At 43.6% G+C, this 27,315-nt stretch overlaps 1 protein-coding gene across 2 annotated transcripts; it reads left to right on the top strand.

The window, feature by feature from the left end:
• Positions 1 to 3,410: 3,410 nt before the first annotated feature.
• Positions 3,411 to 27,315, top strand: EDAR (ectodysplasin A receptor). 2 transcript variants are annotated; one of them, XM_008937806.1, is made up of 11 exons: positions 3,411 to 3,472; positions 4,010 to 4,132; positions 5,300 to 5,481; positions 10,159 to 10,244; positions 19,917 to 20,003; positions 21,133 to 21,261; positions 21,350 to 21,424; positions 21,731 to 21,803; positions 22,546 to 22,705; positions 25,629 to 25,689; positions 26,996 to 27,315. In XM_008937806.1, exons 1-11 carry the CDS (start codon positions 3,422 to 3,424, stop codon positions 27,313 to 27,315), a joined length of 1,347 nt encoding a protein of 448 aa, XP_008936054.1. In that variant the 5' UTR covers positions 3,411 to 3,421. The 2 variants fall into 2 exon arrangements, with proteins under 2 accessions (XP_008936054.1, XP_008936055.1); XM_008937807.1 differs by having other exon boundaries at positions 3,422 to 3,472; positions 21,136 to 21,261.

The raw sequence follows: 27,315 nt of genomic DNA, 5'->3' as shown, positions 1-27,315 counted from the left end.
ATTCAAAGGCTAACTACCACAAATGGTGTTTTTTTCTCCTTTGGACAGAATGAACCAAGCATTTTCTGCCTGGGGATTGATTTATGTATTTGCTTGTTTTTATCTGTGAGTTCTTGGTAGGAAGCCACAGAGACTATGTGGAAGGGCCTTTTGTCAGGGAGGAGAAGTGTTTGAGTGTGTGGAGCTGCTGGAGCGTGTCCAGAGAAGGGCCACCAGAATGATCCGAGGGCTGGAGCAGCTCTGCTGTGAGGACAGACTGAGAGAGTTGGGGCTGTTCAGTCTGGAGAAGAGAAGGCTCCGAGGGGACCTTATTGTGGCCTTCCAGTATCTTAGGGGCGCCTACAAGAAAGCTGGGGAGGGACTTTTTAGGATATCGAGTAACGACAGGACTGGGGGGAATGGGGCAAAGCTGGAAGTGGGCAGATTCAGGCTGGATGTGAGGAAGAAGTTCTTCCCCATGAGAGTGGTGAGACCCTGGAATGGGTTGCCCAGGGTGGTGGTTGAGGCCCCATCCCTGGGGGTCTTTAAGGCCAGGCTGGAGGAGGCTCTGGGCAGCCTGATCTAGTGGGAGGTGTCCCTGCTCATGGCAGAGGGGTTGGAACTGGGGGATCCTTGGGGTCCCTTCCAACCCTGACAGATTCTGATCTGTTTTAGCAGAGGACTTTAGAGCCCTAATGGCTCAATGGTTGGACTTGATGATCTTAACGGTCTCTTCCAACCTAAAGGATTCTATGATTCTATGAGTAAAAGGGTCCCAGGCATCTCCTTCCCTATTCCTCCAGACCAGACTTGTGCCTTGCAGTCTACAGGACAGAAGCTCAGATAAGGAGTCTCTAGCATTTGTCACTCCTCCCACTCACCATTGCATGTCATCCTGCAGGGAAGAGTCGTTTGCTTTAGTCAGAGCACAGCAGAGTAGGAAGGAAAGGTGCAGCATCTGTTAATTCATTAAGAAATAATTGCTTTAATGATTTGGGCCATAATAAGTGGTCACTCTTTTTCCCATTTCTTGATAGAAGCTGGCTGATTGTCCAAGCTTTGCATCTCTTCATAGAGATAAAAGCAATCTTAGCACAAGAAGACCCCTTGCTGGGTGGATGGGGTTAATACGTGGCAGATAGTACAGTGCAGGTATAAATTAACTTGCCTGAAAATTGAAAGCAAGCCCAAAAGCAGCCTGGCATATCTGGGTGGATGTCTTCAGGTATTACCCCACTGATGAGCTGCCTGTGGCCCAGAAACCTCTGCATCTGCCTTCACCAACTCCTGTGTTACAAAATTTAAGTAAGAATTTTGGGTTTTAACTCCAAAGAAGGGAAAAAAAAAAAAAAAAAGCCATCCTGTTTATGTCAGTATACTTGACTGGGAGGCTGAATAATTAAATTCAAAATTTTTGTCTTCCAATTTGGGGAAAAAGTCTCCCCTGGAGTTCTAATCTGGCCATGTTCAGCATTTTGAACTGGCTTTTTCCAGTCAATAAATATTTCCCATGTGCTTGACATATTGCTGTGTATAACAGTGGAATGCAGGGGGAAAAACTGTGTGTTTACACACAAAACATACCCCCACATGCATGTTTATATTGAGACAGAAAGAATACTTTATGTGTGCGTGTACAACCTGACACGTTCAACATTTCATGTCAATAGATGCCAAATGACTGGAGAAGATTGTTTTATACATTCATGGGCTACATTCTTCATTTCCCTTTTTTAAATCTGGCTCTGATTTCATACAAGTACCTTAAACAGCAAACATCTGGGTGGCTTGAAAGCAACCGAAGCATGTTTTTACTGTAAGAGGTATTCTTACTGTGAAGTTACAGATATTTACTAGTAAAATTTTTGGTCCTGGGCAGCTTCAGACCTGGTTTCTAACAAATGCAATAATTTTGCAGTATCAGTGAGGACACAGCCTTAATAATATTCATATTTAAAGTCTAACAAGCTCTTTTGTAATTAGAATTCAGTTTAACAGATGTCTGCATTAAGACTATATCCTTGGAACTTTTCCAAGCAACAGCACTGCCATAACCAAAGCCATTGTCCAACTTCCATGTCTGACAGTTTAAACAATGGCATTATTATTTTCCATCTCTTACCTCCAGATTTAGGACAATTTCTTTCTGATTTTCTTTTGTTTCTGGGTTTCACAGTGCAATTTCCTGCAGAAATGAATGTACTCATAATTCAGGTTGTCCACCCACCCACCCAGTTACCTGTCTCAGCTAGCCCAATTGCTGGAAGGAACATATAAAGCAAGTTCCTAGGTGGATGCTGGAGTGATATAATCTTTGTTTAATCTACTTAGCGTTTAAAAATGTAAATGTTAACAGCTATCTCAAATACTAGAGTGCTGCTCTTATGATGGTTGCATGCTTGAATGTGGCACAAAGCAGTAATTGTATTCTTCTGGGAGACTAAAGGCATTGCAGTGTCTGAGACCCGGAAAATTTAAAGAGTACTTTACATCTGCTAGGACCAAAGTGTTGCAATTGTGTCTCAAACATTTGCAATTCGAAGCTGCAAAATCCCTAGGGCATATTATGTGCTGTAACAATACCATTAAATATGTTGTATCATGCTAAGAAGACAATTTGTGCCTCCTTTTCCTGTCTCTTTTTCCCCTTTAGAAAGAAATCTGGTATATGAATATGTAACATTAGCTCTTATTCAAAGTTATTCATCTGAAGAAATGAAATAAATTAGCACGTGTGTTTATAAGAGGGATTGCAGCCTTTCTTTTCCCCAGCCATTGTTATAGCACTTCAGATGTAAAGTTTGGCTTCTTCCTTGGGTTTAACCTCTTGAATCTGCACTTTACCTATCAAAAAGCAGCCAATGCTTCCTACAGAAGAAAAGAAAGCCCTGGGCTTTCTTGGTAGATCCACAGGAGCTGGCTGCCCACGCTGCTTGCCAGCGGTTCACTCCCTGGCTCTGCTTTTGGTTGCTCCATCTAGATCTTTCCTCAACAAATCTGATCTGGTGGGGTCAAGCACTAAGTGGTGTGGGCAGGAGCCAGGTGATGGATCCCCAGCCCTGTTTTATCTGGCAGTTGAGACGTTGCTGGTCCTCCCTTCCTCTGTGGGAGGATTTGTCAGCAAGCCAGGAGGTGCCAGGGCTCAGACCTGGTTCCTCATCTTTCACCAATTTTTGTGAACACTGCCAGCCTGGACTCCCCATGCCATTGGTCTCCTCAAAGAGAGGAAAGAGATGTGTGGTGAGGGTGTGTAGGGTGTGTGTGTGTGTGAGTGCACGTGCACATCTCCCCCTCTCTTTGTTTGGACCTCCGGGCATCGCTCCCATGCAACTTTTGTTCTGCTTATGAGCCCTTCTGTTCTTATTTTGGCAACACAGACCTGTTTACTCGTGCTTATAAACAATCCCTGATTCTATCTTTTCAGATAAAATATCAAGAGAGCATGGCTCACCTGAGTGAACGTACATGGACTCACGTGTTCCCTTTCCTGGTGGTAGGTACTTATGTGTGTTCATACAAAGAGAACTGCAGTCTGCCTGGGTCCTTGCAAACATCTCTGAATGCTCATGGCACAGCTACAGGTGGCTTAGGGACAGGACAGAGCAGATAGAAGGCACCAGAAGAGACAGTTGGCCTGGCTGTCACACGAAGCACAGCCCTATCAGGGTTGAGTTCCAAAGCAGTGCATTGCCTCGGGTGGTTACAGTTGTCCCTTGCACTCACATTTATGGAGGCTTGTTAGAGCTGGGAGGGATGAGGGTACAAACTCAGGCCTTTGCTGTGCAGGAGGGGATTACCAGGTCAGGACTCATGGCCTTCAGTATTTTGAGGAGCAGCTGTGCCAACAAACAGCAACATCAGTCCTCTGAGGAACTCCTCTGAGAGGGAGCAGGTTGCTGAAGACCATATCTGCCTCCATCCCACGCAGTGTCACCCCTTCTGTTTCTGAGCTTGGGCGAGGGGAGGGGACGAGGCGTGGGGTAGGGAGGGGGTGGAAGTGACAGTGCTCTGAGCTGCTCTCTGGTGACAGGTCTCCCTGGTGTACTCTGCCAGCGCCGAATACTCCAACTGTGGAGAGAACGAATACTACAACCAGACCACCGGCATGTGCCACGACTGCCCCAAGTGTGAGCCAGGGGAAGAGCCTTACATGGTAACTCCAGCTTCTTCTGCTAGTAGGGGGGCACACAGCGAGCACCAAGTGAAAAAAAAAACCAAATACTTTGTTACATGGCCATAATATATGGATAGGAGAGAAAACGGGGAAGGATGGAGGTGCTGGAGCAGGGATGCTGATGCCTGTGAGGGTGTTGTGGGAGCAAGGTGTGTGCACACCCATGCACCCCGCCCCAGGAGCAGCCTGCTGAAAGGGATAGTGCAGAAGCTGTAAGGTAAATGTTGCACAAACAGCCTCCACCAGTGAGTTCTCATCTCAATAATTATTTAAAATCTGATGTTGCCATTCCAGTGTGGTGGGATCAGTGGGTTAGTCTGGTGTGCTTGCAGGCCCCCCACACTGAGAATTTAATTTTGCTCTCCTGCGAAGATATTTTGGCACTAGAGGGACTTGGAGGCTTCTGCAACATTTTAAATGATGGTTCCTAGGTAACCATTTGATTTACAGCAGATAATTGTGGCTTATTAAAAAATAAAAGACTGAAATCCTGTTTGGTTTTAATGGGATAAACATCCTACTGCAAGAATTTCACACAGTTAGTAGCCCTGAACAAGTAGGTTTGAATAATAACCAGCTGGGTTTAGCTTTATTTAATCTAAATGTAATGTTCAGCTGGGACATGCAAGTTCAGAGGTTACAAAATCTGATCTGAACATTGCAGTTTGTGATGTTCCTTCTGGCCTCTACGAGCTTGCAGGCAAGATCACTGATCTCTGTGCTGCAGCCGTGTTTCCCCTGTAATCTTCTTCCCCTGTAATCTTCTTCTGTAATCTGTAATTCTGTAAAGAAATAAAAAAAAAGTCGATGCTGTAATCGACTCTTCAATTTTCAGTTCACTCTCTATGTGAGGAGCAGCCAAAATTCACTTCCATGGCTTGCTGGCATGTGATACCAATAGCTACACTTCCCAAGGAGAGCTCCAGCTCCCCTTTTCCCTCTCCAGCACACAGTATCCTGCATCCTGATGTCCTCCCATGGCCTTTTTAGGACAGACAGTCCCTTTTAAGGGATGAAATGAGAGACTTTTTTCCCTTGATAGGGCGTTGTGCTGCAAAGCCAACAGGCCAGGCTACCAACATCCCCCTTTGCCAGAAGGCAGCATGCAGCTCAAGCCTCTTTTTCCCCAACCTTGTGTTGTCCTAGACCTGTGGCTACGGTACCAAGGACGAGGACTATGGCTGCATCCCATGCCCCTCAGAGAAGTTCTCCAGAGGAGGTTACCAGATCTGCAGGAGGCACAAAGACTGCGAGGGGTTTTTCCGAGCGACGGTCCTGACGCCGGGGGACCAGGAGAATGATGCTGAGTGTGGGCCTTGCCTCCCAGGGTAAGGATCTAAACACAAACCCTTTGCTCTGCTCAGGGTGCTGCTAAATACCTGTCTAATGGCAAAATCCCTGGCAGCCTCTCTTCGTGTCCTAGCTGGCTGTAGGTACAACACTGTTGACTGGTGCTTTTTCTGCTGAAGCAATGCATTCAAATGTTTCAAAAACTCTGGGGAATGGAGTGAATCAGATGATGTTGTTAATCCTACTGAAATCTTAATGAAGAAACAACTGTTTGGAACAACTAGAAAAATTGAAACTTCTCCTCTTACTAGAAGTGGAGATGGAACAGCTCATGGACCTAAGCACAGTGCCATTTAAAATGCTCTCAGAAATCCAGCTTGGCCTCCAAGGGCCACCTTGTAAGTCCTGCATCCTATGACAGAGCTCCATGAAGTACAGGATACTCTGGCACTACAGAGTATTTAGGAGCATAAAATATCTCCTTTCCAGATGTGACCAGCTGACAAATTTGTCAGTACTCAACAGCATTAGCTAACAGAGCTGTTGGGTGAGATTTTACCAAGGCATTTGAGTCCCAGGGTCCTTTCTAGGCAGCACAAAGGGGTGTAAAGAGCTGCTAATGCAGTGTATGTGCTGTTATTCAGAGCCAAAACAAGTTCCAGGGCTGGCTGAAGAGGCTTAAAATAGATGCTGTTAATTAAGTCTATCTTTTTAATGGTCTCTTACACTCAGTGTAATTCTGATAGTAACGGTGAGAATGCAATTATTATACTGAATATGTTAACACATATTCTTGACTGAAGAATATATTACCTTTGAAAGCCTGCAAACCCGAGCACACATTTGCTTTCTCAACATTTTTTTTTTGTAGTAAACACAACCTCACCTTACATAACTTTCTAGTTTTTGCCTCTTTGGTTTGGAGAGTAATTCCTCCTGCCATATGACTTTCGTGTGGTGAGCGAACGCTGTATAACCCACGCTACCAAAGAGCCCCTGCAAGCTTCCAGGTTTATTATCTCAGTGAGTCTGGGGGAAATTTTCACAGTTTACAAATAAAAAGAAAGACTTGTCTAGCTGCCAGCCCAACAGACTGATGGTGTGATTTGAAAAGAGCTCCCTCTTTGACTTCCCCTCCTCCGTCATAAAGAGCAGGAAAGTTAAATGTGGCCACAGTGGCTGTTTTGCAATTTCTGGCAGGACTAATGAGGTCACCCAGGTGGGAGCAGGGTGCTGGAGAAGAATAACCAGCTTGCACAGCTGCTGCTTGGGGAGTGATCTCAAAACATGGGGTTTGCACAGGTGGAACCTGCAGCAGAAGCCGGGCTGCCAGAGTCAAGCTGTGTGCTGCTCGGGGTGGGACTCAGCTCCTGGGATAGTGTGGCAAAGGCAGGGGTTAAGGACAAACACCCTCTGAGCTTGGAGAGGTGGAATTCTCAAGATATGGGCTAAAAGAAGCTGTGAAGCTGCCTTGGCTCCTCGTGTGGCTTCAGAGAGCCCAGAGGCTGGTCAGAGCAGGTGAGCAGCCCCAGGTGACTGGTGTGGTCACCACCAGGTGAGAGCAGCTGGCAGAGTGCTCCCTTGCCTGGGTGTTCAACCTCCAAGGATCCCAGAGTATTGGGGAAGGAAAAAGTTCCATTTTCAGAGCACTATGAGTCCATAATATGCTGCAGAGCTTCCCAAGGTGACAGCTCACATGCTCTGATCTATATTTAGGGGCAACTCATCCCTTTGCTATTTGGCACCAGCTCAGTAGAGCAGCCCGAGGAAAAGATGAGCATGTGGCACATTCTGGCCAAAACTTTTTGGATAAAACACCACGGGACTGACAGCCTTTTCCCTGTGGCTACAAGTGGCTTCCTCTATCGTTTGCCTTAAAGTAGGTGCTGGATAGTTAGATATTTTTACTTCTATTTTTTCACTGCTACTAATAATGAGTTTTAGGGAAAAAGTTTGGTACAGGAGCGTGGGTCATCCACTGCTCCTGAGTCCAGGTTCCCTTCCATATAAAATGTGAATTACACTATTTGCCATGCTCACCAGAAGGATGCAAGATTGTGACCAGGGAAGAGTTGAAAGACTTAGCTCAGAAGCTGTGGTCCTCAAAACCCAACTTCAGCTGCCAGTGACCTCTGGAGGTACCCAGACCTTACCTCCTGAGACACTGCAGGCTTCATCCTCTGCTCCTACCCAGAAGCTCTTCCATTTTGGTAAACAGGACAGGTCAAGAATGTGGAAAGAGGAGCAATGCAAACTGTTTCCCTCAATGGGATGGTCCATTAAGTGCTCCTTTTGTGTGACTGAAATCACAGTGACCTGGAGCAGCCCCAGTGGGTGAGAGCAAGAGTCCCTCTAGCCTTGTTGGCTCTCTTCAGCAGAGGCCCTAAGTGGAAGCCCACAGAGTAAGAACAGCCCAAGTGTATATGATACATGCTGTCCCAGCACCTGTTTTCATCTCAGAGTATGTCCTTGGTCTCCTCACAAACTGGAATTAAAAAGGGGTCATTGTCTTTTAAAATGTAGTCAGAGATGCCTCTGCTACTGACAGTTCTCCTTTTGATGTGTTTGTCCATGGTTACAGCAAATTCTGGTTCCATTTTCTTCTCTGAGGTGTTTTAAGAGAAGAAATGAGCTCACTCTTCTGTTTCCTGAATGAAAAGGTTAAGCCAATGTATTTCCAATGAAATAAAATCCCTCCTTGCAGTTTTGGATAAGGCAGCAGATGTCTCCACCTCTGTGCTCCTCAGCTCTGCTGTCCCCTGCTGAGAACAGCCCCTTCCCAGTCCCAGGTGCCCTGGGCCATGCAGCAGGTTAGACCTAAACCTAGGGCCAAGTCTTTGAGTGTGACTTGACACCACCAAGGTTAGCTGAGATAAACCACCATGGTGTTAAGCAAGAAAATATTTAAGTCTATTCTGCAGTCTAGCCTTCCTCTACTCTTGGATTCTGCCTGTAACACTTCAAAATCTGAGCTTGAGAGGTGCCAAGGAAAGGGAAAGAATGGGTCTCACTGTGGAAGAGTAACAGTGTGAAATTCATTATTTCATTTCTGGACCACTCCTCTGTATCTAGTGATATAAAGGAGTCAGATTTTTCCAACATTGCCCTTAATATTTGGTGCATTGCACAGTAGTGAGAAATGAAATCTCTTGCCAGTGCTTCACAGAGGTGACTCGTTAATGTTTGAAGCTGGAGAGCTTCCTTCCCCTGTGTGTGAGCAGTTCCTTGCCACTGAGGATCATCTTCAGTTTTCTTCACACATCTTCCACCATTCTGCCTTGTGGTAAAACCCAATAAATATTCCACCAGCTTGGTTTAATTAGCTGTCAGAAGGGTTGTTTGTCTTTCCTAAAGCACTGTGCTATTAACTGTGGCTCCTAACTGTCCTGTATTTTTCTTTCTAGATTTATATGTACCTTTGGCTTGCCACTCTTTTTGTGTGTGTGGTTTGGAAGTAATTTCCTGCTTATTTATTAGCTGCTTCATAATCCAACATTATGCAGACCCCTGTGAGAGAGGGACTATGAAGTTTTGCTCCTGAGAGAAGTGTAGAGTGGCAGATGGGGCATAAGAGACATTTGAAGGGGAAAATGGGTGTCTTTTAAAAACAGTAAGAAAGAAAGGAGGAACCATGTTCAATTTACCTGCCCTCTGAGGTACCTCCAACCCCCATCCTCAACTCTCCATGCTCCATTTCTTGGACCCACATCCCTTTCTTGTAGGCTGGGTCATTTATTAATTACCAAGGGGTTTGATGGAGTTTCAGCAGTCATTCCCTAACAATGAATACATTTTTCCAGAAAAAAAAAGCCCATACTACACATGCACATACAGGTATGTAAGAGCAGAAAACAGATTCCCCATTGTCTGAAGTGTTTATTATGTTAAGCACCTGTCCACATAGAGTGGATTATGAATTTAATAATTTCTTCATTCAAATTTGTAGTGATTTACAAGTGATTTGTAAAGATGTATTCATAACTTCCACTCTGCATGATTTTGGTGTAATTTACTCATTAGGTTGCCTGTGGATCCAATTCTTTCATAACCAATTACCTTATTTCAACACTAATTTTATTAGCATCCCAGAAGTTCCAAACATGCAAACCTGTCCTTCGTGCTGCAATTCCACTATCAAAGACCAACACAAACTCAAAAAGATAAACCCCAAACTGTAAACCTTAATCTGGCTGTCCCTGTGAGGCTGGTATTTTCCTGTATGTTTTTTTTTTTAATTCTGATTTGGCTCAGATTTGGTTCTAACATTAAGGAGATTATTGTTAGGGTGTTTGTGAAGAAAATTAGCCAACCATATCCAACTGGTGGTCTTGCCTGAGAGACTGCTGCTTCAAAAAACAGCATTCCCTTATTCTGAAAAAAAAACTTATGTCAGGGCATGCTGCAAACTGCAGCTTGAACTCAGCAGGGAGAATGATGTTGTTTTAGGCAATGATACTACTTCTTGTCATGTAGGCTGATGGTTGATTAATTGCCTTTTAGGAGGAAGGGAAGAGGAGAAACACTGTCTCCATTCAGGCAGTTTAAAAACAACCAAAAAAATGAAGACGAACAATCTTTGCATCAAATTGCTTATAAAAGTTTTGTTTTTTTTTTTTTTAATGATTTTATCTGGGTATAATTGGTTGTGGCTGAACCCTGCTCAGTTGTAGTGTATTCATTTACACTGTTTTGCCTCATCTTGCCCTTCTTTTTAGTTACTACATGCTGGAGAACAGACCTCGGAACATCTATGGGATGGTTTGCTACTCCTGCTTGCTGGCACCTCCCCACACCAAGGAATGTAAGTGTCCTGCAGCTCCTGTGCACTTCTTTTGGCTTGCAGTCATCTGGAAGCTCAATATGAAGCCTTTCAGCAGTAATTATTACGTTCAAACAGTAAGTCCCATCTCCAGCAAAGCAATTTCTGCTCCAGGCTAGTCCAACAGCAGGAGGAAATGCTGAACGTTTGGGGAGAGATCAGAACCTTTGGTTTTAGGACCTGCTGTTTGCAGGTTGTGCTCCAGTTTTCATCTGTGAAGACATCCTGTCCAGGACTCACTATGGTTATTTAGCCAGTAGGTGGAGGAAGGCACAAATCTGTGTGTTTTTTTAGTTCAGCTATGAAGAAAACACACCTCTTCATATCCTTTGGTTCCAGAGGGATGCCAGGGCTGACATAGACGTGTGGTGGTCAGCACTGATAAGAGCCAGTTCTGTAGATGGCATTGACAAAAGAAGCTGTGGTTTGCCTCCTGAAAAAACCTCTCTGTCCATGTGTGTGGCACCCCAGCAGTACCTGCCATGGCTTACCCCTGCTCCTGCCCTGGGCAGGAGGGACAGTCATGCATCAGCAGTGTGATGCAGATGTCAGCCCCATCAAAAACTACTTTCTTCTTTAGGGAGTAAAGAAAGTGAGAAAAAGAAAGGGAAAAAATAAGTTCTTTTTCAAGAACTATATTACTTTGACACCCCCTTGGAGAATCTGGAACAGATCAGGAGAAAAAGCTTAAAAAAACCCTAAGAAACACACCAGACAAAATGGACCTTCCTTCAGAGAAACTTGTTGCATCTAAACCCCAAACCCTGTCCATGTTCTGTTCTTTTTAAAGTCTTTGTCATGAAAAAGGATTCCAATGTTTTGCCTGTGCTGTTGGAAAGCAGAGGTTGACACAAAGGTCCCTGAGCATTTATTTGTGTCCATAATTAGCAGTTACTTGGGTGAGGTGCTGCTGCACTGCGTGTCCTTGTTACTCTGCAAGCCACCTCAGAGGACAGGTCCTGAACTGTTACCACCTTTCCTAAAGTGCAAGAGCTCAGGTGAGCCAGAGGATAATTACAACCCCACAGAGCTCCTGAGGAGCAGTAACAGCCCCAGGGGAGTTGTCTCCCTCAGCTGCCTGCATGGGAGGTGGCTGGTCCCTTGTGCAGCTGCTCACCCTGCCTGGCTGCAGGAGCCCACCCAGGCCTGGGACATCCACTTGTGCCTGAGAATGGGGGTGAGAGAGGGCAGGGTGAGTGTGATTTTGGTGAGATCAGCTCTGTAGTAGGTGAGGTGAGGGTGTGATCTCTGGGAGGAATTTAGGCAGGTGCCTGAACTTACAAAAGGACTGGGTTACTAAGGTAGGAGGAAATATCAGTCCTAGAAAGAGTAAACATAACCATTTTAATTAAGTCTGTGAACCCAACCATGTGATTACAAGTGTTCAAAAGGTGGTAAAGCTTCTTCAAATCCAGATCTCTCACATCATTAAGCTCAGGTAATTTGGTTTATGATGGCTAAACCTCTGGACACTGTTTGGAATGGCAGCTCCCTAATTCACAGGCAATAATTTCCACTCTGGGTGGAAAATGAGCCTTGCTGCAGGAACCTCTTGAAAATCTCACTGTTGTGGTAGGCAGCATAAAATCTGGTATTAGCAAATTATCTTTACTGCATGTTTCACTGTCATCACATTATACCAGTAAGAGCAAAGGAAAGGTGACCTGTCAGTGTTGCATGACTGCATCAGTTTTGGAGGTTTGAAAAGTCCAATCTCCTCTAAGTGCTGTGCTCTAAATGCCTTAATAGCATTCAACCTCAACAGGAGCACATGGTTTCTGTCTTGTGAAGGGTAAAATCAGCTCTTTGGTAGGAATGCTTCCTCTGTGCAGAACAGCTTCTGTTTATTGACTGGCCATCACGGTGGAGAATCCAGAATGAGAACTCCAGATGGTCCCAGGAATCTTCTCTTCTTTTTATGAGATTTCAAAACAGCATGGAACAACATTCAGGAGCCTAAACCCCCCACAAAAAGGGTGCCTCTCCCCTAAAGCTCCTTTTCTCCTAGCACTCCTGCACACAGCACAGCACTGGAGAAAGGTGACCCAATGGGTTGCAAGGAAACAAGGATGACAAATATTACTTAAAAATAGGAAGGTGGGGTGACAGACTTCAGCTCTGCACTTCAAGCCAGAAATATGAGGAGAGAGAAATCTCATTTCAGGCCTTCTTTAGGTCTGAGATAGGTTTGGAGGACAGTGGTGCTCTCCTTAGCTGGAAAAACACCTTGCTGTGGAAGGTGCCTGGCCTGTGTGCTACAGGGGGCCAGGGGAGTGAAGTGGGGGGGCTGTGCTGCTGCATGGAAACCTGCTCAGAGAATTTGCCTGATGACACATTTTAGCTGGCAGAAAAGTATTTGGGTTTGATCAAAGGGTAAACAAATAGCTTTCAACTCCAAGAGCCTGCTGTGCAACTTTCATGTCCTACACACTCCATAAACCTTGAAATGCTGGGGAAACAAGATGAACACCCCGTGTCTCAGCACCTGGAAATATTAGAGTCAAAAAGGCTGCAAGTGAGGAAGAAATTCCCTGATGGGCCTTTTTTTTTTTTGTTCCTCTCAGGAGACTTGAGAAATAAAAAGCACAAAATAGCATTAAAAATAGGGGTCAGAGAGGAAGACATTTCACAGAGGTCAGAGATTTCAGGCCAATGTATTGGCAGGTTACCATGTTGGAACTCTCTGTGGACTGAAGGGTGGGAGCAACAGTGTTTTGCAGTCATAGAGTCATAGAATGTCTGGGTTGGAAGGGCCTCCAAAGGTCATCTAGCCCAACCCTCCTGCCATAAACAGGGACATCTCCAACTGGGTCAAGTCACTGAAAGCTTTATCCAGCCTGACCTTGAATGTCCCCAGGGATGGGGCCTCCAGCACCTCTCTGGGCAACCTATTCCAGTGGTCTAGCAACCTATTGCAGTGGTCTCTTCCAGCCTGGGTGGAGTACCAGGCTTCAGTGGCAGCCTGTGGGCAATGGGCATGGACGAGGAAGAGGCTGTGCATGACCATCCTCATGTGCTCCTAAGGATTTTGGTTGTTTAGCAGGATAGCCTTTTCTTACTGGGAAAAGGGTAAACACCACTGTAAAGGCTCCAATTTTTCATCTCTTGGGCACTGTGGAACACTTATGGAATATTTCCAGGCCCTCAAGTCTGCTGTGTAGGAGCCTCAGGTCTGGACTGCTCAACTCACAGGAGCTCAGTGCCAAAACCTCAAAGCTGTGAGACCTTCAGCTGTGCATGGAGCAGATCAGGAGCCACCAGTGCCCCTTGCTGACAGCAAACTGGGACGTGATGCCTCTGTGATAAACAGCAGCACTGCAGAAAGGAGGGGAGGCAGGTTTCCTATGCAAATCAAATAATTAAGATAACGAGCAGCAAACTTTAAGATGTGGCTTCCCACAGGTAATGGTGTTGGATTTTCTGTTGACACCTCTGGGACTGGAGTCACTTGAGGCCTCTGACTACGTGGAGTGTTTTTGTTGTGTGATGGGCTTTGTTTTGGTTTGTTTTTCTTTTATCCAGTGTAAAAGTATGTGCAAAAGACAGAAGGTTTAAGACTACATCGAGTTTCTCTGATGGAGAGGTTTGCTGAAAGAGATTTTGTCTTTTGGCAGCTGCAATTCTCTATCTGTTTATGCATATTAACTCTGCTCCCCTCTTCAAACTTTGATATTCACCATTCCAATTCAAAAATAATGGAGGAAAACAAAATCAAACTCTACTAAGAAAACTTGAAGAACATTTACTCTGAAGTTTTGTTTACACAGTTGCCTCAAATATACAAATTCTTTTCCACTCCCAAGTTATTGATCTAGAGAACTCAGGAAGTGGTTGAGGGTTTTCTTTTTTCATCTGTATATATTATACATGGATGAGCACAAAATACTGTTATTTTCTCTTATTTTCTTTGCTGGTCATACAGATGAAAACAGATGCAATAATCAACCTGTGTAAGTTTTTAAGTCTAACATCTTCTGATGGTGGCTTAGGAAAATTTAAAAAAATAAATAAATATAACAAGTAGTTATTTTTAAATTACTAAAGAACGAATAGCATCTAGAAACATAACAGATCATTTTTATTGTTGAAACATTAGAACTTGAAAAGCAGCTAAACAGATGAGATGGAACAATGTGACAAGCTGTAGGCAGGGGGGTCCCTTCCACACCCGTCTACTGAAGACTGAGAGTCAGACTCTTTACATGAAATGCTTAAAACAAACAAGCCTAATGCCCAAACCACTTGTATGAGTGAATTTTTTTTTCAGAGATTTTTATTTTAACTCCCTATTCTTGGTAATATCACTCATTTTCTTTCCTTGCCAGTTTTGTTCTTTTTTAACAGGACTATTTCTTTTTCCTTCTTCTTCACGTTGTGCTTACAAATGAATCAAATCAACAGGATTGTTAGCTGGAGCTAACAAACTACTTTTTTTTTTTTCCCCTGTGTTGTTTGATCTCTGAACACCCCATTACTCTTCACAAGTGGAATGGGAGAAATGTTGAAGGCAGTACTTTACTGTTCATTGGTGGTATGGCCTAATTCTCATCCCCTTAGGGTCTGTCTATATTAGGAAAGAAAGGAAACTAACCTTAGGACAAAATTGGCCAGCTTCAGTCATAAACCTTCAAGGGGAGGGATCTGAGAAGCAAATATGGGTTTTGCTGTCCTCAGCTGATGGGAAAGCTGGGCCCAGGTATCTCTCAGGAGGGCATCTGCTTTCTGCACAGTTCTCCTGAAGCAAAACAATGACTTTGATGTGTTCCCCCGTGCTGGAGCTGCAGCTCCCACGCTGAGCAGCACTCACCCATGGGAGATATTGCAGGTCTCTGCAGCATTGCTCTGCCCAGGCTCACAGCAACCCTGAATTCACAACCCTGGACTCCTGGACACAGGCTTAGTTCATGAAGTGTGTGCCTGTGACCTTCCAGAACTGTGCAGTGATTACAGCTCCCAGCAAAGCTGAAGCAAAACTTCAACAGATGCAAATAAATTGTCAGACTAAGGCCACGTGAGCTGTAATCATCAGCACTTCCCTGCCCTGGCAAAGCAAAAGAAATAAAATAATTAAAGACATTACAGAGAAGACATCAGCAATATTTCCTTTTGTGTGTTTGAAGAGTAGTGGTTATGGGGAGAGTGACCAGACCAAAACCAGAAGTCTGAGGGAACATTGCTGTCACCATTTTTAGAAGGTTTAACCTCAGGAATTAGTTTACTTCATGCTCTTCCTGGGTTAATAACTACCTACACTAATTGAAGTATCTACCTGTGGCTCCAGGAAACATTAAATTGTCTTACAGTATCCTGCATGTGCCATGAAAGCGAGTCAGTAAAATAAAGAGCAGTCAAGCATCCCTCCATTGCCTAGGATGTGCTCTGTTAGTAGTGGTTTGTCATATTGTCAGAGCTGGCTCATGTGTGATCACTGTGATGTGTAAACACCTTAGAAGGTGGCTTGGCTTTTGACCTTCTAAGTGTGTAGGTTTTCCATATGAAGTGTTGCTTTCTTGAGTTTGAAACCAAATCTTCCATGTAAGTACCTGAATACAGAGTCCCATTAATTTGAAAATTCTGATCTATGCTTTCTACATATCTAGGTCTTTATTTATGACTAGGTTTAGTCATAATCCAGTTCTCAATTACTGTGTCATCCATAAACTGTCTACCTTCATTGAATTTCACCTCAATATCATTTACTTGTCATCTCCTATTCCAGGTTGCTTAGTTATTTATTGGCCTGTGTGCTCTATCTCCCTTTGCTCCTGTGGAACAGCCTCAGTGATGGGATGTGCAGCTTGGCTGGCAGTGAGGAGTGTCTGTTGCATTCACAAATGGGCCATGGCTGTGAGAAAAGAGATGCAGCAGGAGAAAGCAAGCTGCACTCCATGCCAAGAAATAGATACACAGATACACAAGGAAAGTTTTGAAACACTTCTTATTTCAGGATCACTCTGATGGTCTCTTTTATAGACGCTTTGAGTGTTTTTGAACTATCTTATTAAGGATTAAATAAACTTGAATGAAGCTGCTACTAGCTGGGAGCAGCAGACCTTTGCACAGGGCAGTGAGCTGACACCCCCAGCAACAGATCTCAGGGGCACATATGGTCTCCAATGCACCAGATTTTGTTCACTCACAGACACTTGCAAGGGGGCATGTTGGTAAAACATCCCCTCCCTGTGCCCTCCTCCTCCTCCTCTCACAAATCTGATAGTCTTGTTTGTCTTTTCTCTTTGTAAGTCTGGCTCAAGATACATTGACAACTTTAACAGTCTTATTGCATGTAGCAGAAAGGGTCTTTGAAACAGCAACACAACAAGTATTTTATTGCCCAGCGTTTGTTCACGAGGAGGGCAGAAGTCTGGCTGCATGGCAATTCATGTTAAAACCATCTTTGTGTTAAAAAAAAACCCAACATTCCAACGTGGATAGAAATTCAGTTGTTCTTTTAGTAAAACTGTATTTAGACTCCAAGAAAGTTATAACTAAATATACCATTTTTGAATTAAAAAAAAAAAAAGGCTAAACCTGACCAACCTGCAGTGATAAACTTCTTTCCTAATGTCTTTATCACATTCCTACAATATTACTTACAGGTGTCTAGGAATGTATACCACTCTTTTGTACAGCTATATTACAGCCATAAGTCTTTTCTTTGTGCTTAAAATAGAGATTTTTTCCATATGTTGTGCTGTAGCACCTTAGGAAGTCTCTGCCTGAACTCTACCTGAGCCATTACAGATTATGTGTGTCATCTATATTGAAACCAGAATTAATAATGTGATTGGGATGCAAAACTGGAACAACTGACTGACATTGTAGTCGTGGTGTAGTGCTGGCCTGGGAAAAAGCAGCAGCTCCAAGTTCTGCTTCTTTTTGCTCCCCCCAAACCAATATGAAGTGAACTTCTGCAGAAACTGGCTTTCTGGGTTCCTTTTGTAGTGCAGGTGCAGGAATTGGCACTTTCTTCTAAGCCACATCTGAAGAAAAATCTGGGCTTCTAATGAACGTGCCAAATTATTAAATTTGATAATAGGCTTAAAACATGCCTAACGAGTAACTCCCACCTAGGCCTGTGTCAAAGGCCATCACCTTCCAGCAGCAGCCTTGCTTCTGCCACAACAGGCACTGCAGCAGGAGCGAGGTGGCCCCGTGCCCGTGCAGAGGGAGTTCTGCACGTAGGCTCTGGAGCTGAAGGGGCTCACTCCTCAGCATGGGAGAGGCTCCTGTGTGTGTGTGTGTGTGAGCACACACCTGGCTGGGGCAACAGGCCCTATCCTGATGGGGGCAGAGCTGGGGGAAGCATGATGGTGATGCTGAATGGATGGATGACCTTCCTCCTCCTCACCATCCGATGCTCTGTGTGCTGCTGAGGGACTTCCCACCTCAGAAAGCTCAGCTTCCTTCCACAGGCAGGTGAAGAACATGAGGTTAACAACAGCAAAGGACTGAGAGATTGATTAGGCAGGAACACTTCAGTGAGTCCCTATCTCAGAGGAAGGAAAAGAGCCAGACAGGAGTCTGATAAAGCTTGCTTGTGGAGGAGACAAGCTGGATCCTGCTCAACAAGCTCCACACAGACAAAGCAGCACGGTGTGCCTGTGGTAGCTGAAAGGAGGTGTAGGAGAAGCTATTGTGGACTTGTTGGAGCTTGCAGAATTACAATTGGCTGTAATGGGATTTGCCAGGGGGATTGCAAGAATAAGCATAAGCCTGGTAGCTGGGGACATGAAAGAAAGTGCTGGGCTACAGCACTGGCCATTTACTACATTTCCTCTGTTGTCCAGCCACGATGAGTAAATACAAGGGTCAAGACCAAGAATGACTCACTTTGGTTTTGAGAATTGCTGAAAATTTAACAAATTACCTGTCTTTAATCTCCATGGCATGCAAGTGATGTATTCATCTACTGATACCTAGATGGTCTGCTGCTGTGCTGCAGTTCCTGGAGCTCACAGCTAGTTCTTGTTAGAAGGAGATCTCACACAGAGGGAGTAGAGGACAGACTGATGTCAGCTGCCTGTCATTTACATAACATGAAGAGCATCTGAATTAACAAATTAGTATATTTAAAGCTTTATGAAAACACTTCTTCAGTTTGAAAAAAATTTATCCATTTCCTTCCAACAAATGAGGTTAGAAAGAAGCTTTACCATTGTTAAAGACAGTTTCTTTTGAAGACATCTGCAGCTCATGCTCTGGGGCCACGTGAAGTGGACGTTTCTCATTCCCTACAAGCAGCCATGTTTTGGGTTAGGTAATGCTGGGGTTTTTTTTTGTCTTTTTAGAAAACATTTCTCTTAATGTGAAGAACATGTATATTGCTTTGTTCTTAACCATGGAACATTTCTCAGGCCATTCCAGAGCACTTAATTTCCTGTCAAGTTTACCTGGTGCATTTAATTTCTTGGAGTAATTACTAGGTCAAGAGAATGGCAGAGTCCTGAGCTGCTCTAGCTGCCAGACTAGCTTGTGGAACCATGTGCTGTGTGCACCTCTCCAGATGACTGGGACACTCTTTTGCCTTTAGGTCTGCTGAGTTTCATTATCACTGCACTTTTTCCACAGGCAGCTAATAGGAAGCAGGAGGGATTTCATGCCCTCACCAAGCCAGAAGATGTTTTTCAGTGTCTGTTGATAGGAGCTGTTTGTGTTACCCCCTTACCAATGATATTAAAGTTTATTTGACAATGAAAAGAGCATTTTCTCCCAAGCCTAATGTTTTTATTCTGTTTTGGAATGCTGTGCCAACACTATCCTGTGTGAAAGCATTCCCATCAGCTGCCCTGTCCCCAACAATACACAGTGCTGTCTGCCATTGTCAGAATGGGTTAATTCATGGCTTGGTTGTACTGTTTTGAAAACTTGGTGTGTAGCACCATCTGGAAGAGTAATATGAACTTTTAAACTTACCTGGAGAGTTTAGACATGGAAGCCCCTATTGAACAGCCTGACTCCTCTGCCAGCATGAAATAGGAAGTTCTTCATTTCATTGTTTGTGGATTTCACACCTCTCCAGAATATAGATTTAGATTGACAGGGGGGATCATAAGAAACATACTGCCCAGCTGGAGGGCAGGAAATTCTAATATTCCCTTTTATGGAAGTGCAGCTCCATGGAACAGGAAGGCAATCAACACTGTTATTTGTCACCTCTCTTAGCATTTCCTGGGGGGGTCACGAGGGTTTCCATGCCAGCTGAGTTTCCCAATGATCCTTCTGCTGCAGGATACCTGGGAGAGGCACTGACCTGAGGAGTACACGGGCTGGGGCTTGGGCTCTGCAGCTGCAAAGGATGGAGTGGGGGCTGTAAACAGCTCGAGTCACCTCTTCCTTTTACCCAGGGCAGATCTGTAATACTGGAATCTTTGTGTCTGAAGATGCTTGGGTTTCTCTAGGTTCATAATCATGCAGGAGTTTTGACTTCTTCCACTCCTTCTGGATCCTATGCACAAATGTATTCTGTAATGCAGTTTTCCAATCTGCCAGAAATCCCCATTGGGGTTCATGACGTTTCAAAACCAACAAGTTCATGAGTACTTTGCTAAAGAATGGGAAATGCAATCAAGGCTCTGTTTACTTGTGCCAAGGGATTGGTTTGACTGACCAAAGCAACTGTGGAAGCTCATGGCCTGTCTGTTTATATTGCAGGTGCAGGGGCTACCTCTGGCATTTCAGCCATTTTCCCAAGTACCTCTGGCACAAGCACTTTCTCACCTTACCAGCATGCTCACAAAGGTAAGAATATATTCACAGATTTAACTTAGCAGCCATTTGTTTGGAAAATGGCATCAACTATGTGCCATTTCAGCCAAACTGAAAATACTGTGAATTTTGTTGCCACTGTTTCCAGATTTCCAAAACTGCAATTCAAAATAATTCAGAATTAGTTTCTATTTCTTGGTTAATCAACACCACCGTTTTAGATAGATGGACTTAAAATGGATTTTAATTGTACCCAGTAATGCCAGCAGTAAACTCAGCTCATTATTTGTAGCCATACAGAAATGCCTCAGCAAAGCTTAGCTGACACTGGTGAAAATAATTTCATACACAAATATGGCTGGTTTCTTCCTGAGCTGACATAAACAGTTCTCCAGCATGTTTATCAAGTTTTAAAAATCTGGGAACCTGAGAAGACACAACAGGAAAGATGTAGTTAATGAGGTACTTGACAATGCAGATCCTCCTGGTGTTGTCTGGAAATGTGATTGTGAGGATTGTTTTCAGAAAAAATAAAGTTTTTGTGCATTTTAGCACCCCTGTCATTTTCTGCATCTTTTTGTGGCTTTTTAAACTTCCCATCTTTTGCATCCCAATTCTGCTTCTGAATGCCTTTTCACACCTCTTGCTTTAAATTCACCTCCTAGCCGTGCTGGTTTTTATGTCTTTGTTAGAAAAACATCAGTTCTTCTAGGTGTGCATTGTGTTCTCCTTTTTACTACAAAGCTTTTCAGGCTGTCCTAGTTATCCACAGTCATTTCCCTCTCATCCTCTTTGTTTATTTTGATTTTCTTCTTCTTTCCAATACTGTTTCCCCAATACAGTTGTTAGGAAGGCTGCTACTCTTGCTTATATATAGCTTCCAATATGGTTATACAAATCCCTGCATCTTTAATCATACCATCCAATATTTTTAATGAATACTGTTTTCTAGTTACTGCAGCATAAATGCCACAATTTTGAAAACTGTTAATTAGTTTGCCTTTGAGATGTAACACTAATTTTTTCAATGCTTAACACATAACCAAGCCAGATCAACTAACTGAGTGTGCAACGTGTAAATGTAGAGCAGACCACAAACCATTAACTGTGCTCTGATCCCAAGAGTTGCTCCTTTATGGAAGTATTTTTTGGTTTATTCCAGCAGATCTTTCAGGACAAGGCCATCTGGCTACAGCTCTTATTATTGCCATGTCTACCATCTTCATAATGGCCATTGCCATCGTCCTCATCATCATGTTTTACATTGTGAAAACAAAACCTTCTGCTCAAGGTAACTGTTCAGCACGTGAAGTTTTAGCTGCAAAGGCTATTGTTAGGGAGCTTCTGAGAATAATTAGTGTTGTAATTTCATTTTCCAGCCTGTTGTAAGAGCCACTCAGTAAAAAATGTGGAAGCTCAGGCTAACACTCAAGAAGAGAAGAAAGAAGTGCAAGGTATAAGTTGCTTTCATTTTGTTTTTTTTTCTGTCCAAGACAACACTGAGCTTAAATACTCTTAATGCATTTCTCTAAATTACAATTTCTCTTTTGAATTGTATAAAATCCATGTCAGTTTACTAAGGAATTATGTATAATAGTTTTTGTGCTTCCAGAATGTCACTTAATCCCCTCACAGCAATTAAAAAGGTATCAGAGAGATTCATATTTGCAGTAAGCTTGCCAGCAGAACCAGCTCCTGAGACAAAATGCTGGTTTGGAAACTCCTTGCCAATTTAAATTTCTCTAATTGTTGATCTACAGATAATGTTGTGATATTCTCTGAGAAAGAAGAGTTTGAAAAACTGACAGCAACTCCAGCTAAGGCTGTTAAAAGGTGGGTAAAAGGCAAACATCATTCCAGTTTGGATTGGAGTGGGGGAGGGACATAGTCAGCATTCATCCTGGTACAGAGGAACAGGGGAAGAACAAATTAGAAGAGGATGCTGGTAATTTTCTGCAGCAGGGAGAAGACTGGACATGTTTATAGGCTTTTCCCCCTCACTGTTCTAAGAGAGGGTGACCAACATTACCCAAGAGAAACCTGTGTCCTCCCCAGGCCCTCCATGACCAATTCAGAAGCTCCTGGGTCTCCCTCTCCTCTTTTGAGAGGTCCATGTTTGGGATCAGAGTGCTGCTCTCACCTACATGCCCTTAGAAAGGTTCCTTTTCACTTCCAGGCAGGAGGAGCAAAAATAGGTGCTTGAGGCCTGAAGGAAACTCCTTGTCCATAGCATCATCTGGGTGGCATATTGTGATAGTTTTCCTGACTTTCTGTCTCCCTCTTGGCCATATCTGGCTGGGTAACACACTTCAGGTGGTTTAAAAGTTGTCCTCAGCTGGAAAATCCCTCTACAAAGAAGATTTTTGCAAACCATGCATGACTGTGTAACTTGGTGGGCATTGTGTCCGTGCTTGGGGCAGGCGTATGAAGCTACATTCACAGGATTTTGGAGGAAATGCACTTTAAAAAAAATGGAAGATACCTTTTTTCCATGACTCTAGGATAACAAAAAGGAGATGATTGGCATCAGTCCATGAGAGACTCCTGTAAAATAACCATATCCTTCACTTTCCAGTGAAAATGATGCCTCTTCTGAGAACGAACGACTTCTGAGCCGTAGTATGGATAGTGATGAAGAGGCTGCAGTTGACAAGCAAGGAACTCCAGAGAGATGCCTGTTATCTTTAGTGCATTTGGCCAGAGATAAATCTTCTACGAGCAATAAATCAACTGGGGTAAGGCTATTTTGAGATTTAAAAATTCAGAGTGTTTTCCTGTCTTCTTTTTTTAAGGAAAAAAAATATTCAAACTGTTCCTCCCCAGATTTCATTATAATGCAGACCATACTAATTTACAAGTTTCTCCAGACAAATTTAGTATAAAAACTCCTCTGCACAGTGACATAGATGTACATATATACTGCTCAGAGCTGAAAAAAATGTACATTTCTTAAAGAGTAGTAGCTGTGATTTTTTTGAGTATTCTATTTTATAGTCAAATAAAAAAGTAACAGCAAAGCTCCAATGTAGGTAATGCTTATAGAATTAACTTTGATGCTACATTTACCACAGAAAATCTAAGACAGAAAATAAATGTAGCAGCACAGCCAGATTCATACCACAGCACAGGAGCTGAGTACCTTGACCCAGTAGCATTGGTATTTCCACAGCAGAGGTTTTAATAATATTCTCTGCTGTGCTTGTTTTTCATGTATAATCCTGAAAAACACACACATGCTCTGAAGGACACTCCCATGCTCTCAAGGACTCTGGGCATCTCTTTGTTCTGCTGTGGAAGGCTTTCTCCTGCTGAGCATGTTGTGCTCAGGGTGTTTTCTCTCACTTGGAATATTTCAAGGTGTAGTTAAGGCCACAACTCACCCACAGAGCTTTTTAATTTGTATTAACATGAAACTGTCCTTAAAAAGGTCTGTTGAGATATTTTTTATCTTTTTAGTACTTAAGAACTTTTAAATGGCAATAGGTAAGGACAGAATTGTGACATTAATATCAAACATCAGGTATCTTTTAAGACTATAAAGGTTTGAAAATGCATCTCCTCATGTTTGCATGTTTTAAGTCATTGGGATGGGTCAGCTGAAAGTTTTTTGAAGATCTCATTTTTTCAGCTGAGTACAGACACAAAGTCTCAGCACAAGGTAAATGTTTTTGCAATTGCAGAGTTACAACCATCTGAAAATAACTTACTGCTCCTACACTCCCATTTCAAAATGGAGTTTTCTGAGGTCTCTGTAAATATGCAGCTTTATCATACTTCTGTATGCTCCTGAGATTGGATAGTACAAGTTATGTAGGCATGAAATCAGAACATATGATAGAAACTGGCTTACCTTCTAAAGGTGATGTGTAATAGATGTGTTCTCCAAAGTGGTTTAGATAGCTCATAAGCACACCTGAAGCACGAAATATTTCTCCCAGACCTTCTTTTCCCACCTACTTCTCATGGACTGAAGCCTGCTGACAAGGCTGAAGACAAACTTTTCAACAAATGTGCAGATTGCATCAAGATCCTCCACTCCGTACCTAAGATTTCATAATTAAGCCAGTTGCCACAAGTTAGAAAGGCAATAATTTGCTTCAGGCTGAAGATTAAGTAACATTTCTAGTACAGGAAAGAGTATTAAGTAGCTATGGGACAAGGGTAAAGAAAGTTAGAGAGTTGTTTTTAACCAAGTCCTCTCCTTCCTGATTAAACCAAAAACCATTAAGCAATGAGCTACCACAGGGAGGATCATCAGGCTCAACTTCACCTCTTCACTTTGAGCACAAGCTTTACAAATTCCCCATCTTCTGGCTCTGGTAGAAAAAGCATCCTGCTAAATTTTTCATGGGCATGGAATTATTCAACCTTGCCCTAAAAGTGAGAGAGTGAAAATAAGCATCCAATAGTTTGGGAGGAGTTTTAACAAACCCCATGAAAAGAAAGCTGCCTGTTTACAAGGTTCTAACACAGCTAATCTGAGCCTACAAGAGCAGCACAACCAATTAAGCACATGTCAATTATACCAGGAAGGTGGGACCAGCAATCAGTGCCTGGGTTGGGTTGTCTTGTGGTGCAGCACACTTGCTCACCATCTCTGCCTGCAAAACAGGCTTCAGGTGGAGCAGCCACCTTGTGGTCTCCAGCTGCAACTCTGTTAATCCAAGGCATGGATGTGCCTTGCCCTTTAGAGCCCAAATAAAACGAGGAAAGTCTTTCCATAATAAAAAATGAAATAAATTCTGAAAGCTGAGCTTTTCTTCTAGCCTGGTTTGCAGTGAAAGGTGGCGAATTTGTGGAGATAATGCTAGGGCCCTGTCAAAAAGACAGCTTTTCAGAAAGCTCAGTCCTAATGAGAGCTGACAGAGGGATGACAATTCCAGCCCCTGAGAACTCATGACATTTTGACATTTGTTTTCCCTTCACATTGAATCCAAGACGAAATCTTAAGGATATTTTTGCTAAATGAAACTGTATCAAAATGTCCATTTTCAGCTTGGAAAATATCAGGTTTTTCAGCCCAAGTTTCTTTTGTGTCAAAAATGGCTAGAGCACTCTGGACCTTAAATTTTCCCTGTCCAAAGCCTCACTGATTTTATTTATTTATAATCTATTTGTCAAATGTTTCAGATTCGACCAGGCAATATGTCATGGAAGGAAACACAGTTACTTCTTAATGTACTAAATGACAGCAAGGAAGATCCTCTCCTCTACAGACCCCTTAGATTACAGGAAGAAGAGAATTTCAGCCAGAATTTCATTCCCCCTGCTCAGTCCTGTCCTGTTTCCCTGCACATCCCTGCACTAATTGCCTATAGATGTGCTATTGGATTTATCCTCATTGTCAGGAGTTTGCTTTGGTCTGGAAGAGAAATAAAATACACAAATACCTGGAGCAGAAAAGTAGTTGATCTGAAAAAGGACTGGAAGATGGATGGAAAGATCTCTAGCAGTGGAAAATGAAATCAGAAATAGGTTTATGCTTCACAGAGTAATTGCTGTGTCCTTTTCTTTGAGTCTGCAAAAGGGACCCTTGGGGACGTTCTGTGATAATCCCCAGTGTCATGAAATGAAGAGCTCACACAGGTTTTCCATTTGTCTGCTAATTGTTTACTCCTGTGACTGAAACATTAATGAAACAAGACTCTTCTCTTTCAGATTCAGAGCAGAAGGAAGAAGATACTCGATGTGTACGCCAACGTGTGCGATGTCGCAGAAGGTGAGTGCACGGAGCTGGCACTGCTGCTGGCAGCACAGAAGGAGCTTGGAACCACTTGCTTCAGAGTAAGAAAGGCCTCAGCCCTCCTGTGGAAACCAGAAAGTCCATCACCATGAAAGACACCGTGGTGCCCTGAGCCCAGAGCTCTCCAGGCTCCTCTCCAGGTGTCTGCATGGGCTTCCTTCCCGTGGAGAGCTGGAAGGGTGGTGCTGGGCTGTACTGGGACCAAGATGCAGAGAAACACTCTCACATTCCCCATCTAGAGGAAACCTGTTTGATTGATTTGTTTAGTCTCGTGGATAAGAGATAGAAACTAGTTCCAAATATGAAAGTGTCATTTGGGGAGAGTCAGGACTGAGGGTAAAACAGAAGTATTGACCTGATCTGCTTCTCTAAATGCTGTCCTATCTCTCACAAAAAAGTGGAGTTTCCAAGTTTTAAGTGTCCTTCTTTAGCACTTGAGTACCTAGACTGCTTTGGCAGAAGAGACATGAATTAATTTCCCTGCAGAGCAGAAGACATGATTGCATTTCCTTACACACACACTTTGTGTGCATATGAGTTTTCTGTGGTTCAGGGAGCTCTATCTCCCACCAAATTACCACTTTTAGTATGAAGCAGGAAAACTACAGAAGCAAAAGACTGCCTTTGGAAAAATAGTGTAGCTGCTTCTCTCCTCACTTCTGTGACCATGAATACATAGAAAAAAATGTCCAGGAAAAAAGAAAATATAGCTTTTTCCCCACAAGATGAATGTTAAATCCTCTCCAGAGATTCAGTGATAGTAGTGACAATGGAGCACCTCGAGCAGGGACTTTCATGCTTGTGAGCATCTCGTTCACCTCCCTCCTCACATTCCTACAAGGGCAACTTCCAGTTATAGAGCTGTTGGAGCAGCTGCTGGTGGCAGGCTGAGGGAAGCAGCAGAGCTGTCTCTGCAGCTCACACGCTGTGCCTGACGTGCAGAGCTGTGTTAATGGAGCTGCTCACTAGAGAAAGGGTTGCAATACACTTTTTCTAACAGCTCAGTTGTTGAAGGAAGGGGCAGTGCTGTGGGAGTTCGTGCAACCCATCTAATTCTTCTTCCCCAGACAACTTCTTACCCTAATTATTGTACCCTGCTGTCACTAGGAAGAACTTGGTAATATACAGTAATATCTTTGGAGCTAGACATACCTATCATGGATTATCACTTGAAGATTTTAGCTGTGCTTACTGCTAGCATTATACACTGCAATAGAATAAAAGTCTTGACAGTCAAGGCTCGAGCACGGAGCCGTCTGACCACAAACCCCTCCCTTCGCAGGTCTGAGCCCCACGGAGCTGCCCTTCGACTGCCTGGAGAAGACCAGCCGAATGCTCAGCTCCACCTACAACACAGAGAAAGCCATCGTGAAGACGTGGCGCCACCTGGCCGAGAGCTTTGGGCTGAAGAGGGATGAAATCGGGGGCATGACAGACGGCATGCAGCTCTTCGACCGCATCAGCACGGCGGGGTACAGCATCCCAGAGCTGCTCACCAAACTGGTGCAGATCGAGCGGCTCGATGCCGTCGAGTCCTTGTGTGCAGATATCCTGGAGTGGGCACAAGCAACGCCTGCTCCTGAGCCAGCAGGGACGTCCTGA

Source organism: Merops nubicus, unplaced genomic scaffold (assembly GCF_000691845.1).
Source record: "Merops nubicus isolate BGI_N331 unplaced genomic scaffold, ASM69184v1 scaffold6883, whole genome shotgun sequence".
NCBI classification, from domain to species: domain Eukaryota; kingdom Metazoa; phylum Chordata; class Aves; order Coraciiformes; family Meropidae; genus Merops; species Merops nubicus.
Note: the sequence above shows the minus strand (reverse complement) of the source record. Positions and strands in the feature narration are given on the sequence as shown.